A 15,067-nucleotide genomic window follows, 5' to 3' on the forward strand; every position below is an offset into this window, starting at 1 on the left:
TCTTATGACGGGTCTAGTGCACACTACAGTTTATTGTGTTCATATGTGACGGAATTGAATTGACATAAATCAAACATGAGGCCAGTCGTACTGTGCACAATGAGCAGAGAGGATGCGCCCCTCGAGCAGAACTGCTAGTTATTTTAGTTCAATCATTTCCTAACAACACTCGTACGCTGCTTCAAGTATTGTGTGACATAAACAAAATAATCCAGAATAGCGACGTGTTGACTTTGACAGATCTGTTTTATAAGACCTTGAACAAGCAATGATACAAAATGAACTTCTACTGTAATAGGTTGGCTGAACCCATTTTTCAAGTAGGCAGAAAAGGCCCTTATGAGTGTATATCACATTTTAGATTCTTATTTCCCTATGGATGCATTTCCATGTTAGTAACATTTTACCAGTATAGTATTAATGAGTTAATATGATGTCAAGTAGCGTAAGCGGCCCGAATTGACCATACTTTCTTATATAATTAGGCGTATCTATTTTATTTCTTTAATTAATGTTTTTTAACATTAATCTGGAGTGGTTAGTTAGATAATTTTAGTGAAGTAAAACGTGCAACATTTCTCTCTTACTTCTTTTGGACTTAAACAATAAAGTAAAAGAAAATGGAAACACCAGTAGCCTATGACGTCCACTCTTACGTACTATAATAAGTGATGACACTTCACTGCTCTCCACGTTCTTTGAAGGTTACACGAGCTGAGAGCGCCCTCGTGCGGCCACCTGCCATCCTCGCAGGCCGCGGCTGCCATGACGCGGGACGGCCAGAGGGGGCGGTAGAGGCCGCGTCTGCCATGACGCGGGACGGCCAGAGGGGGCGGTAGAGGCCGCGGCTGCCATGACGCGGGACGGCCAGAGGGGGCGGTAGAGGCCGCTGCTGCCATGACGCGGGACGGCCAGAGGGGGCGGTAGAGGCCGCTGCTGCCATGACGCGGGACGGCCAGAGGGGGCGGCAGACGTTGTTTCGGCGACAACCGCTCCGCTGCAAACGTTACCAGTCGAGCTCAGAGAGAGAACTAAGAAAGCACGGTGGCTGCACGATTATCCACAGTAAGTTGCATACAAGAGGAGACGGCGAGCAGGGAAAACGAAGCCGTGTTGGTTCCAAGGAGCATCCGAGGTTGACCGTTGTTGTCTTGGAAAGTCGGGGGAAACTAGAGCCGTTTAGAAGGTAACGTTTTTCTACATATTCCATTATGCTGGTGTGAACTAACGTTACTCCTGTATGCAAGCATTGTGGCGTAAGGCTACCATAGCTCGCTAACAACGGTTGCCTCGCACGGTAACTTGTTAGCCACATTTGCTAACGTTGGTTAGCTTGTTGGGAAGCCCTCGACGAGTAAAAACGTTTAAACTGAACCTAGCTGTTAGCCTCCTGGCTAACGTTATGCTAGCATGGCTGTGTATTTTACGTTACCAAAATAAACCCTGCGTGTGTATTTCTGACATTGCTGACTGATGGTACTTCCCTCTGTAAACGCAATTTAAAAAATAAAGCTAACGTTAATTTGAAGCAGTTCATTTACATAATTGTCTGTACGCGTTCGGCCCGCTGAGGCCTTCTGTGTGTCGAGACGCACCAGAAGCTAACCAGCGTTAGCACCGTTGTTCGGTGGACAGTTGCTGAAATATCGCACGCCTCGTTATTTTACAACCGGATACTAATCGGGCCGTGCAGCGGGTCGCAGACTCCGCACTGACTTGTCTTGCGTTCGCCGGCTGCATAATTAGTCAAGCGAGCAAGTATCCATTTTGTTAGCATTGCGCAAAGTTGGCAGGCTTCTCACCATCACAAACCAGGCATGGGTGGCAAAGAGGGGCGGTGCTCGCTGTCGGCTTCACGATGCACAGCTCGCAGGGTTCGACGTTGTAAACCCGCAATGTGCCTCAACATTGACGTTGGATCGCTGTAGAAACAGCGTCGGAATAGTCTGTGGCCGTGCGGATAAGCTAGATGACGCTAGCCTACTTGCAGGTGCTAGCAGAGCATCTGCTGTCTCGGCCGACGGGTGACTGGAGTTGTTGTCTTTTTTTTGACGGCGTGTGTTTCCTGGTGAGACGACCTCCTTCTAACGACCCCGCTAACTGCATGCGAGGGCTGGCTAACATGAGCATCATGTCCTTAGAAAGAGTCGACCCGCGGGGTTTGGACCTTCTTGTATCCATGTCTGCAGGTCGCAATCTGGAGAAGAACAGTAGACACGGTACCGGATTAGTAACGGGAGCCATTGCTGGTTAGCGGCGACCAGCTGTTTTTTTTTTTTTTTTTGAACCGGCCATATGTTTCAGCTCCTATTTGCGTCGGTGACGCGGCGCTGCGGCTCCGACGAGCATTAGTCTGCCCGTCAGACGGGTCTGACCACCTGGCGAAACCGAGGTGTGTCCAGATTAATGAAGATGTAAACGCGCTGCTAGATCCCCCGGTGGACCCGGTTACGTTTCATAACTGCGCTCGGTCACACATGACACATCAGGCTGCACCTCCCACTCGCTGCTCGGTTTATATTCCCGGCCCCGGCGCTGCTTTCTAAATGCGGACTCCCCGTCGAGACCAAACGAGGACCAGCGTGACCGCTTCGTGATCAGAGAGTGGAGGAACTGGACAGGACAACAGGTCGGTGGCAGACAGAGAAAGGACTCGCTCACGGTATCGGCAGTGAGCTTAGCCTTATTGATCTGATCTTTGGGTTCTTGGAACAGGTGTTTATTCTACGTCACCCAATATACACGAAGAAAGGTGCAGATTGTGTCTGCTGCTGTGTGACAGCCGAGTCTTCCCTGGTTCACTTTGTTTGCTCCGAAAACCTTGTCTTTTGCCTCGTGGTTTACGTAAGGTGGGTGGGTGGGTCGGGGAGTTGTGTAGATAAGGCTTCTTGTAAGCCAGTTGAATACGAACATCGTCTCTGGTTCAGTGTTTTTGTGTAGTGAGGACACTGGGTGTGTTTTATTTACCTAAATTCATTTGCTGACAAAAGGTTGTGTGTTTAGTGTGACCGGTTGCTGTTGAGGGAGGTGGGGTCGTACAAAGGGGCTGAGGCCATGTCGTGGTACAGGTAGACCTGTGTGATAGTTAACATTGTTAATCATTTACTGACAATAACAGGAAGATTCACAACATTTAGTTGTTCTCCATCGGGCATTAAAGGTCAGATGTAAATCATTTATTCACGTTATTTACATCCCCTTGGCTGGCTGACTTGACCTACATTACACGTCATTTAGCAGACGCTTTTATCCAAAGCGTCTTACAATAAGTGCATTTCAATCATAAGGATACAAACTCAGAAGAACAAGAAACAAAGTGCATTAATTTCATTGAATTGCTTTAGATAAGAGTCATAAGTACAATTAAAGTGGTTAGTTAGTGTTTTTAGTCAAGGTAGAGTCTGAAGAGGTGTCTTGTTTTAGGGCAATAAATACATTGTCAATATAGGTAGAAAGTACATCTATTAAAAGGCACAGCGTACATGTGTGAATGTATCTTTAAACACGTATGAATGTTTAAACATCATTTAAATGTCTGTATAAAATAAAGGAAATACCTCTGTTACATGGCACTACTTTTGGCCTTGGTGATTCACAACAGTGATGCCGAAGTCTTAATGTTATTGAAACAGGACAATGCAACATTAAGTAGCTGTCTAATGTTTAACCCATGAGCAATAATATACGAGAAGGGGAGTGGTTGCGTTACTGAGAATTCATTGAGAAAATAAGATGCCACTTTAATAGTGTGGTTAATTTACATTGGACATTAACACATAACGTCCATCTAAAATCACACGTCACCCAACCACACAAGTTGTCAATATGAAATTTGAACCCTTGTGTTTGGCAAGAAGAGCAGATTGACCCTTTCGTGGCGTGTTATCATTAAGATCTGTTCTCTTAGCCTTTACCCAGGTATCGTTGCCATGTTTGCGTCAGCTGGACTTGTGATTCATGTGTCACTGGCTGTATATCCGTCATCCCCCTCCTCACCTGCTACGCCACGAATGTTGTTTTTGTTTGTCTGCTCTAATCCTGTTTCATGTTCCACTCATTTAGGTGGACAGCCCACTGCCTGGTTGCTCGTGGTAACTCGCCGCCATGCCTTTCCCCTTTGGCAAGTCCCACAAGTCGCCGGCAGACATCGTCAAGAACCTCAAAGACAGCATGACCGTGCTTGAGAAGCACGACATTTCTGACAAAAAGGCCGAGAAGGTAGGGCGACTCACTTCATCCCGCTTTTTTTTTTAGTGGAGTTGGAAGCTTTCTGATGGCTGAAATGATGTAACGCATGTGTGTGTGTATATGTTCCAGGCCACAGAAGAGGTGTCCAAAAGCCTGGTGGCCATGAAGGAGATCCTGTACGGGACGAATGAGAAAGAGCCTCAAACGGAAGCAGTGGCCCAGCTGGCCCAGGAGCTCTACAACAGTGGCTTGCTCAGCACGCTAATAGCAGACCTCCAGCTCATCGACTTTGAGGTGAGACGTATTACGAGACCATGCATACGTCTTGAAAGTGTACGCATCTGATATGTGCGCAAACTCGCGTCTCCCTGCAATATGTCAGTGTAATAACTGCTGCTGCAGGCTTCCCTGACTCACCGTATCACCGCATGACTCATTGTGTTGTGTCAGCGCGCTCTTCCTCTTTTACCCTCTAATCTCTACTGCCTGTACAAAAAAAAAGAGGATGGTGAAGAATTGCAAATCACATGGATGCCACATAGAAGTATGAAAGTGATTCAACATTTAAATTGTGCACACATTTGACTGATTTTTGTTTACGTTGTTTGTAATTGTGTTTTTATAACCAGCCTTTGAGTTTTGTGTGTTCTGTATTCCATTTCCTTCATACATGTCTGCTTTATCTGTGGCCTCCAGGGTAAGAAAGATGTGGCTCAAATCTTCAACAACATCCTGAGGCGGCAGATTGGCACCCGGACGCCCACGGTGGAGTACCTCTGCACCCAGCAGAATATCCTCTTCATGTTGCTGAAAGGGTACGAGGACGCACACACAAGCCGTCGTCCTTTTGAGACTTTTTCTTGTTTTGGATTCAGAAATATTTTGGTTACTAATCCGGTTCTATAAAGCATTGTGACGTAAAACCTGTGTGTGTGTGTCATGCTCCTACATGATGAGTCTTTGTCCCATGTTGTTGTTTCTGCAGGTACGAGTCTCCAGAGATTGCCCTGAACTGCGGCATCATGTTGAGGGAGTGCATCAGACACGAACCGCTGGCCAAAATCACGCTGTGGTCAGAGCAGTTTTACGACTTCTTCAGATACGTGGAGATGTCCACTTTCGACATTGCCTCAGACGCATTCGCCACTTTCAAAGTATGTTGGCTAACGTGTTCAGCTGTTCTTCCAATTTAATTTTGAGTTATGCTTAGACCCCCCCTAAATGATCCAAAATGATCTCCCATGATTTACTGCTGTTGAATAGCAGATATTTTCATTTCTCTTCGGCGTCTCTGTCTTCTACTTCCTGCCACTTGGTTTGTTTAACTATATAATCATTGTAACTAACTCCAGCTGAAAGTCTTATGATTTGTTGGCTGCTGCTATGGGAACTATAAAGGCCGATTGGGACGTCCAGGGTTTGGAGGCAACAATGTTTGTTTATAACGGGAAAGATTCTGTTAATATACTAAGTTACGGCACGTCTTATTTTAGTTATTTTTAATGCGTGTGCTTCTGAGAGGAGACAAACAGTACCAGACTAACTATTTACTTTGAAGTCTGACCCCGTTTCTCAAAATCTTCATTTCCTTTTTTCAGGACCTCCTCACGAGACACAAGCTACTGAGTGCCGAGTTCCTGGAGCAGCATTACGACAGAGTAAGTTCCCCCGCAACCAAACGCTAGATTCACCCCCAGTCCCCCAGTGGGACGGGACTAAAGTGATTTTAAGTGGATCCATGACACCATAAAGGGACAAAATAATCCGTACCGCTAACTGGTCATCAACCATCCGTTACTCTGAAGCCTTTCTGCCATACGAACAAGTAGCTTAAAGCTTTCACCGCATTTAATTGTAATTCAATGTGTTTGAGGACACTATTTCTAAAACCTCAAATCTGCGGTAACCAAACTACAACACTGTTGTGGTGAAATATAATCCAGACTAATACCCCTAACTAGGGCTGTGCGGTACGGCCAAAAATCCATTTCACAGTATTTAGAAAGATTCTGACTGTGTGTTACGGTGTCTCCTTTTCAAGTAAACACATTAGTTCGTTGACCCCTAAAAGGACCGCCGGCTCCCCGAACAGCTGTTCGCTGCTCAGTGGCAAACTTGCTCACAACTGGCCGGCGAGTTAGCTTGTTAGCTTGTTGTGGCTGCGAGTCTTGCCACCAGCGGCTCGACAGACTTTGCGATAAATCATCTTCTGATTTAACTCGCGTCTGATTTTCCAAAACGAAAAACCCTCCGAACAAACCCAGCTCCTCTCTTGGGCACAAGTTGTGTTGGTGCATCTGTGGTCTCTCGTTGTCTCGCCCACATTACGTTTAAACTCACGGTATCGATTCAATCAAGTGACACGTCCTCTGTCTTAACCTCTTGCCACAGAAATCAATATTGTTGTCTCACCTTATCGTTCCCATCTTAGTATTTGAGCTCTACATGAAGTTTGAAATCTTACATTTGTATTCTAATATTTAAGTGGGCCCAAAAAATGTATTTGACAATTTGTGCCTCTTCATAATGTCATTTATTATTGTATAACTTACGTATCTGGCGCCCAATAAAAAAATAAAATAAACGTCTTCATTGTGCTCAACCGCTTTATTTTCACCCGTTCTAAGTAGATTCAAGTCGTGGCGGTCTGGTTGTTTGACACGCCGGCATTCTCTTTCCTCGATTACATGAAACCAGCCATTTGGGACATAATCCGCGGGCTGCCAACACAAAGTAGCTGTCAGTCTGGGAGGGCAAATATTCTACCGTCCTGTCATTGTGTTCAGATACAAGACAAGGATGCGATTGTGTGAAGCGCTGCTTGACTCATTTAGATGAGTCTCTCTCAACCCAAACACTTGTATTTTGTCTTTCTTTCCTCTAGTTCTTCAGTGAATATGAGAAGTTACTCCACTCAGAAAACTACGTGACTAAAAGACAGTCCCTCAAGGTAAGTAAACAGGTCACATGGTGTGAGACGCTATTTAAAGCCTGTGTCGGTCCCAGTGTTTGGTTTCTCCTCAGTCACCTCGTCCGCGCCGCCATCTAGTGGTTCTACTACTTTCTACACTTCACAAGCACCTTTTTGATTTAATCAGCTTCTGACTTAATTCAGTGCCTTTTTTTTACCGTAATCTCATTATTATGTTAATACAAAGTTTGCCGTGTCACATTTCCAGTTATTGGTTTATTATTGATATGAAAGTTGGTAGTGTTTTAATTTGTAATGCTGCTTAATTTTCATGTAAGTAACAGAAAGTATCTGTCAATAAATGGAAAATGTTTACATACAACTGAATATTTAATTCTGTATGTTGCTCTGATGTTATCTAGCTACTGGGGGAGCTGCTTCTCGACCGGCACAATTTCACCATAATGACGAAATACATCAGCAAGCCGGAGAACCTCAAATTAATGATGAACCTGCTACGGGACAAGAGCCGCAACATCCAGTTTGAGGCTTTCCATGTTTTTAAGGTAAAAGTTCAACCAGAGTTTTGACCACATCCTCGACGCCCACCATCCATCTGCTCGTGTTAACACCCTCTCCCTCGTGGGTCCAGGTGTTTGTGGCCAACCCCAACAAGACGCAGCCCATCCTGGACATCCTGCTGAAGAACCAAACCAAACTCATCGAGTTCCTCAGCAAGTTCCAGAACGACAGAACGGAGGACGAACAGTTCAACGATGAAAAGACTTACCTGGTCAAACAGATCAGGGACCTCAAGAGGCCCGTCCCCCAGGAGGCCTGAGGGGAGGGGCAGAGGAGGAGGAGGAGGGGTGTGGGGGGGGGACAGGGGGAGGAGCCACCAGGACCACGTCCAGACAACGTCTGCTTAACGGACACATCAGCAGCTGCTTTTCTGGTTTCTGAACAAATATTGAAGATAGAAATGAAAAACCAACGCACCCATATCAACCCGTCAGGAAGACGCCAGCTCCCCAGTGAACCTTTGATTACGTTTTAATTTCTTTTCATTATTTTTCTTTAAAAAGAAATACAACTAAATAATAGATGCTGCTGCTTCTTGCACATTGAGACACGTTAGGTATATTATAACTACAGGGCAGTCCATCAAACGTAGCGACAGCAAATAAAGTACGGCACACACACCACAAAACAAAAGCAGAACAGACGTTTATATACACACACACACACACACACACACACCTATATTACATAACAGAAATACACACATGTACTGCAAGAACGTCAGCTTAAACCTTGTGATGGAAATGGTACGAGCCAGTTGAACATTGGCGTGTTTGTTGCATGCCTTGAAATGTGACAGATCCACGGCTGTCCTGTGAAGCCCGGCTCGGCTCGGCCCGGCCCGGCCCGGCTCCCGCGTTCAGTGCCACTGACCTCGGAGATTGCACGCGCGCCGCAGCAACCGCTCCAGTTTGTATCAATGCCTTCATCCAATGAAACAGTGGTTCATTAAAAGCGGGGGACGCGCTCTCAGACGCCACCACTCAACCATTTACCTCCCGCGTGCTTCGTCACGACGCGGCATTGGAACACGTGAGGAACCGAGGGAGGGATGAAGGGATGAATTTGGTAAAAAGCCCCGATAGTTGGGTCTCTTAATTGTTTGTTTTTTATTTGGGGGGGAAAGGATAAACATGTACATATGCCTTTTTCTTTTTTTGCTTTGTAGATTTTTCTTTGTTTAACCTTGACATATGAATATATATTATATATATATTACTTTAAACATCACGTTTTTGGTTCATCGTAATCAAATTACTTTCTAAACCGTAAAAGAAACGACAAGTTAAGTGACGTTGTTTTTGCAGTTTTATTTTACTGCTGAAATTGTTGCTGTTGGGTTTCTTCGTGCATAACTTAAAGGGCCAGCTCACATTTAGCTAACTAGTGATATTAACAATTTGTACAGCGGAGGAATGTCACGGTATTAGCTCTTGGTCTGTTTCTCCTTTTTATTCTCATCTACATTTTAAGTATCGCTCAGGCCGCTGAAGACGTGCAGGAGGGGGATTGGGAGAGCATTAACTGAAACATTAAAGTCTGCGTGTTTGTGCACTTTGTGAGGCACTGAGCGATTATCACCACCCAACTGGAGTCGAGGACAGCGGCGCCCCCCCCCGCCCCGCCCTCAATTCCATCAACTTGTTTTATTTCTTCACTCTCACTCAGCTGGAGGCTTGGGAGTGCTGTGTGGCCCCTCAGCTTGTGGGATTCAGGGGTGAGCTCATCAGGACATTCTCACGCCCCCCCCACCCCCCCTTTCTCCTCCGTTTGAGCCTTTCTCTACAGAGGATTTATAATTCCAGTACAATTGTGAGTGTAAAAGCATTGTGGGTAGCAGAGTACTTTGGGCACATGTTGGATTGTCCTCGTGGTCCGGACTAAATCTGAGGAGACCACAGATGTGGACATTTCTTTGCGATTGACGTGGTCCAGTGTAATGAGACAGATGCATCTTAAATCGGAAACCATCTCTGATCAGACAACAGCGCTACTCGGAGAGCCGACAGTTCCTCCATTCGCTTCGGACACGCATGTTCCTCATTGGCTATGCATGGTGCTGTACTCAAATGTTGTACTGGAATTGTTCTTTTTTTTCAAGTATTTAACAACATTGAAATGCCAAATTGAAATAGTGGCTGAATGGCTGTGTGCTGGCGTTGACTCCAGTTTCAGCGTAAAGCGTGTGGGTGCTTTCAGAAGTGTCAAAGGCCTGGGCCCTACAATGGAAATAAAAAATAAAAAAATTGGAATAATAATGATGCTGTGGTCAATTTCTCCCTGTGTACAGAATCAATCAATTGTTTGAACCGTAGGTGTGAACATCTCCTTGGTTTACAGAAGTGGGAACGTGGATTAGTCTCCCAATCATGAGCAACAATTAAACTAAAAAGGTCTAAAGTACTTTAGTTCTCTTGAATCGTTTGAGTGTAAATAATCATTTATTTTACTGGAGTAAGGATCTTCATCCTACACTTATTTTGAAATAACCTTTAATTGGTTAAAACCCCTCTTTAGTATTTGGTTGCCTCCATTCATAACTTAGAAAATTAGCTATTTTTAGCTATCCCCAATATAATAAATAAATTTAGATCTGAATGTACTCCATCGTTTGTCTTTACGATGTATCTAATATTCAGCCTCCTTTTAGCTCCGTGTTTGGTCTCCACCGCCTCCGGATATTTGGCTTCAGACACAAGCAGGTGTTCAGTGTTTTATTTATTTATTTATTGTATATTCTGCTCATAAAATAAAAGCAGCCTGCTGGCCCTCAAACCACCATAAGAGAGTGAACGAAAACAGTGACAGCTGCTCTGCAAACCCGATTTCAAATTAAGAGGATAATTATCACTAATCAGTAATCTCATTTAAAGCCAAAAAGGCCGGATAGCTGATACCGTATTTGTATTATGTGATCGAAACAAACAAACAAACAAACAAACACCGCACTAGTCCTTTAAGAGCGTCTAGAAAAAAATAGAAGGAAAAATAAAATCCCCCCAAACGGCCCCACTTCCGGTAGAACAAGAAGAGACAACAGACCGGGACGGCAGAAGAGGACGTTCACGTCGACGAGTTCAGGGGCTTTTGCTTTGCAGGAAGGTTGTCATCGATAAGACGGCGAGGACACCTGCCTGACGGACAGAGACACCGGGAGACATGGTGAAGATCAGCTTCCAGTCCATCTCGGGACAGAAAGCGGAGAACGATGGCGACAAGACCGAGATCCTCATCCCTCACCCGGCGGTGAGTCTCCGCGTCCCTTCTTGCGGCTTCGTACTGATAACGTTTGCCGGTGTCGTCATGGTTCGCGTTCCGGACTCTCCTGCGGGTGTTTTTGTTGTTGTTGGTCTGCGGGTCAGCGTGCACCTGCACGGCCTCAGCATCAGGGGACCTTTTCATCGCGGTTCCATTCGAAAAACAAAACCTGCCAATGTGCGCTTCCTTCTGCGGCACTTTAGGTATTACATCGTGCACGTGCATGCGCTTTGTTTGGGGGCTGTCACGCATGAATGTCACAAAATAAAGGCTCTGTATTTGTGTTTGTTTTTTATGGCATAGCGACTGATTTCTCCCCTCCAATGCAAATTTAAATAAACGTCTCCCCCTGCATCAAAAAAACAAATAAGAAAAAAAAGGTAAGGTTGAAGAAACGCTGGAGATTTGTGCTGACAAAATGGCAGATGGGTTGCAGCACATGCAGGGTCATTTTTCACAGCTCCCATATTGCAGCAGCAGCATCAGCATCAGCATCCCGGCCTCGACCTCCACGCCGTATCAAAGACGCAGGAAGGGGCCCCCGGAGAGGACGAAGCGTGATGTAACCTCGAAACCTCGTGTGAAAACAGCCTCTGTCTTCTCTCCCCCCCCCCCCCCCGAGCCGGGTGGCAGAGCACAAAGAACGGCGTCTCGCAGAAGTGTGCGTTTCGCACATGCACAGTTGTTGCCTTGTCCTCGCGCACCCTTCTGTTCCCAAACGCTTCCACAAAGAACATTGTGCCGAGCCAAAAAAAGGACCAACAGCGTGCTCGCCGACGCCACCGTTCTCCCTCCTGTCACACGATTGTCATCACTTTTTCTTCAAAGTTTCACCCTACAAACAATGATTTCCTTTTCATCCCCCTTCCCGGTTCTGTCTGACAATATAGCAACCGTTGCCGTTTCTAAACCCGCCTCAGGCGCTCGGCTGCTAAGTCACTGTTTTTGTGCGTGCACACTGATACTACCCGTGCGTAGTGCCACCCGGCCAGCAGACGGCTCGCGAGACCGGTGGGCGTCTGGGAGGATTACTCACCATCTCTCAGTCGAGCGTTCATTAAAACGAGCTGCGTCATCCCTTCCTCCGGCTCGGCTCGGTGCTACTAATTCCGGCTTGAAGCGCACCACTTAATTTGGGTTTTCAGGAGCTCGTCAGCTGAGTGAGCTGCACGTTGGGATTGAAGCTGCCTCCTGTGATCATTTGAAGTATTAAGGTCTTTGTTGTGTGTGTCTTTTTCCAGGATGATGACGACGAGCTGGTCCTGCGGCCCAAAAAGTCTCCCCTGAATGGCCTGTGCTGCCTGACGTTTGGCCTGGTGGTGTTCATGGCCGGTCTGGTCCTGGCCTCCATTTATGTCTACCGCTACTACTTCATACCTCATGTAAGACCTGGTTACTCTCCTCTGGGTGCGTTGCATTTGTCTCAGTTTGGCCTTTGCACCAAATACTGTGTTCATGAATTCAATCAACGTCCTTTTGGGTTTTATAACCCCCGACGGATGGTTCGTTTGGCAGAAAGATCTGTGCTGTCGCCATTGGAAGCATCTTTTCCCTCGAGGAAAAAAAGCCTTGTGTGTTGCTATTCGCTCTCTTTTCAGATGACAAAATTATGACAATTTCACACAAATGTCAAAAAGGATGAAATGACGGCAGTGACATTTTGAACGGCCGTGAATGTAAACTCTATCCGGCTAACTGCCCCGAGGCGGTGTTTGTACATCAGTCAGGCCTCTAACAAAAGGATATTCTTGCAACGCCACTTTCCGACTGTTCGCGGCGCTGATTTTGCGTTGTGCGTTGTGTTGCAGATCCCGGAGGAGAACCTGTTCCACTGCAGGGTGCTTTACGAGGACTCTGCGTACGCTCCGCTGCGCGGGCGTCAGGAGCTGGAGGAAAATGTCGGCATCTACTTGGGCGACAACTACGAGAAGATCACCGTGCCCGTGCCTCACTTCGGGGGCAGCGACCCGGCTGATATCATCCACGACTTCCACAGAGTGAGGACAAAACGCACAAAGTTGAACCATTATACACAGTTCAATCTTTTAATACTAAAAGCTGTTACAGAAGATACAGAAAAAGAAAATGACTATAAGAAAATCCAAGGTGAACCGAGACAATGCGCAGAGCTCTTCGAGGCCGTACAAAGGCACAGCAGATGTTTTGCTGACATCAGCATGCTAACATGCTAACACATTGTTATTATGACGACAGCCGCATAGGATTCGTCTTCTGGGGACCAAAATGTCTCATTTCCAGAGACATTTGCCAGCATTAGTCAAATCAATAAACTGTCAACGAATACAAATCCCTGCATTGAAAATGTCGTCTTTGATGAACGGTTTTATTTCCCAGGGACTTACAGCCTACCACGACATCGCCCTGGACAAGTGCTACGTTATCGAGCTCAACACCACCATCGTGATGCCGCCACGCAACCTTCTGGAGCTCCTCATCAACGTGAAGGTGACACAAATCAAAATCGCCTTCGCAAGCACGGCCTTTACACTTAGAAAAGGAATGGCTTTACTCTGCGCCTTCGCCCTTCGACCACCCAAGTTCTGTCACTACACAACAGCTCCCACGCTAGCTAGCTTTGAACAACCCGCTGTTAGTTAGCCGCCGGAGCTCCTCAAGCTTCCTGTTTTGTCAGCGTCTTCCACAACACTGTGGGGTTATTTCATAACGTGTTTCTCTTACCCCTCGTCGCCTGCAGAAGGGAACGTACTTGCCTCAGACCTACATCATCCACGAGGAGATGGTGGTGACGGGCAGGGTGCACAACATGCGTCAGCTGGGGCCCTTCATCTATCGCCTGTGCAATGGGAAGGACACGTACCGCCTGAACCGCCGCGTCACCCGCAGACGTAAGTAGTTTGTTGTTTTGTTTTTGGTTTTCTGAGAGAGGCGACGCAGGAAGATGGACGTCTGTGTTTTTATCTGATCGGCGTTGCATCTCCGGGTCCCGCTTCCAACGTGTCTCACCCCGTTTTTTTAAAACCCCTCTCAGGCATCAACAAGCGCGAGGCGAAGGACTGCCACCACATCCGTCACTTCGAGAACACCTTCGTGGTGGAGACGGTTATCTGCGATGGCGCGTAAACGCCGCTCGACCCGCGCGAGGGCACACCGCCAGTCGCTGTAGCCCCCCCCCGCTGTTCTTAGTTACACTTCACTTGTGATCTTTGGTTTGATGTTTTCTTTATTGTTTTTCATTTCTTTTGGGTGATTCCCATTGGTGATCTTCACGTGTGATGCAACACCAAACATCTGATTCCATCACAGGGTTGTTCTTGTGGCCAATGAGGATTTATAATTTGCACTCCTCTTCCTCTGGGGACTCGTGTTTCGATGGTCGTCGTCGTCGGGGGAGACGGTCTCCATGTGTCGTCATGGAGACCGTTCTTTTTGTTTTCTGCTCCCTCGCCGCTTCGCCAACAATCATCCGTGCAAAGCATGACGACTTGCTTCTCTGCGCAAACATTGTCCCTCGATTTGAACCCTTTCTTGACTCTCTGTAAGGTGTAACTGCCGATAGTCGCTTGCTTGCATCTCTTGCCTGCCTCCTTCTCCCCTCCCTGCTTTTATTTATTAGAAGCTTGCACAAGTTCTGCTTTCCCTTTTTTAAGTCTACTTTTCCATCACAATTAAAACTAATGAAGCGTCAGTTTCACTTTGGATGTTTTTATCTGTTAGCTTCTTTCTCAACACCTTGGTGTATATTTTTAAAAAGGATGCCTCTGTTTTCCCTCGCATGTGTTTATCTATAAGAGAAAAACGGCTCTGTTAGAATGTTTTGTAAACCAACGATTTAAAGCCTTAGTCCAGAGTCAGGGACTGGACTAAAGTCAGTACTACTGAAAGGGGACATATTATATGGTACATCAATCAAATAAAATCAGCTTTGATTTTAAATCGTGAAACCTGTCTGTGAATAAAGTTGTGACATTAACAAGGTGTCTGTTCTTCGTTAATCTCGGAACTCCTAAATCTTTGGCACATCATTGTAGTGCAGCCCAAATAAAACCATTTCAGTTCTCTGTCGTGGTATTTTGTTTTAGCGACAAGTTGTTGCCATTCTTGTTGTATGCAGACAACACGTCAAGCCGCCTTCTGATGCCTCTCCTC

General features: G+C 46.2%; 2 protein-coding genes and 1 long non-coding RNA gene across 5 annotated transcripts; 2 read left to right on the top strand and 1 right to left on the bottom strand.

Annotated features, from left to right (window-relative positions):
* Positions 1–14: 14 nt before the first annotated feature.
* LOC144410424 (uncharacterized) lies at positions 15–1,944 on the bottom strand. Its single transcript, XR_013468473.1, has 2 exons — positions 1,803–1,944; positions 15–997 (listed from the first exon to the last, which is right to left on the bottom strand). It is a non-coding gene; the product is annotated as an uncharacterized LOC144410424 (long non-coding RNA).
* On the top strand, positions 928–9,944 carry cab39 (calcium binding protein 39). Of its 3 annotated transcripts, none has more exons than XM_078107358.1 (9): positions 928–1,186; positions 4,063–4,218; positions 4,318–4,482; positions 4,885–5,003; positions 5,174–5,342; positions 5,787–5,846; positions 7,073–7,138; positions 7,522–7,665; positions 7,752–9,944. In XM_078107358.1, exons 2-9 carry the CDS (start codon positions 4,105–4,107, stop codon positions 7,938–7,940), a joined length of 1,026 nt encoding a protein of 341 aa, XP_077963484.1. In that variant the 5' UTR covers positions 928–1,186; positions 4,063–4,104; the 3' UTR covers positions 7,941–9,944. The 3 variants fall into 3 exon arrangements, with proteins under 3 accessions (XP_077963484.1, XP_077963500.1, XP_040059184.1); XM_078107374.1 differs by having other exon boundaries at positions 937–1,065; XM_040203250.2 differs by having other exon boundaries at positions 943–2,629.
* Positions 9,945–10,537: 593 nt separating this feature from the next.
* Positions 10,538–14,891, top strand: itm2ca (integral membrane protein 2Ca). Its single transcript, XM_040203378.2, has 6 exons — positions 10,538–10,927; positions 12,181–12,321; positions 12,748–12,936; positions 13,295–13,405; positions 13,656–13,806; positions 13,950–14,891. The coding sequence occupies exons 1-6, from the start codon at positions 10,841–10,843 to the stop codon at positions 14,039–14,041; spliced, it is 771 nt and encodes a 256-aa protein (XP_040059312.2). The 5' UTR covers positions 10,538–10,840; the 3' UTR covers positions 14,042–14,891.
* The last annotated feature ends 176 nt before the right edge of the window (positions 14,892–15,067 follow it).

The sequence above is a fragment of the Gasterosteus aculeatus genome, chromosome 1 (genome assembly GCF_964276395.1).
Source record: "Gasterosteus aculeatus chromosome 1, fGasAcu3.hap1.1, whole genome shotgun sequence".
Lineage (NCBI taxonomy): Eukaryota > Metazoa > Chordata > Actinopteri > Perciformes > Gasterosteidae > Gasterosteus > Gasterosteus aculeatus.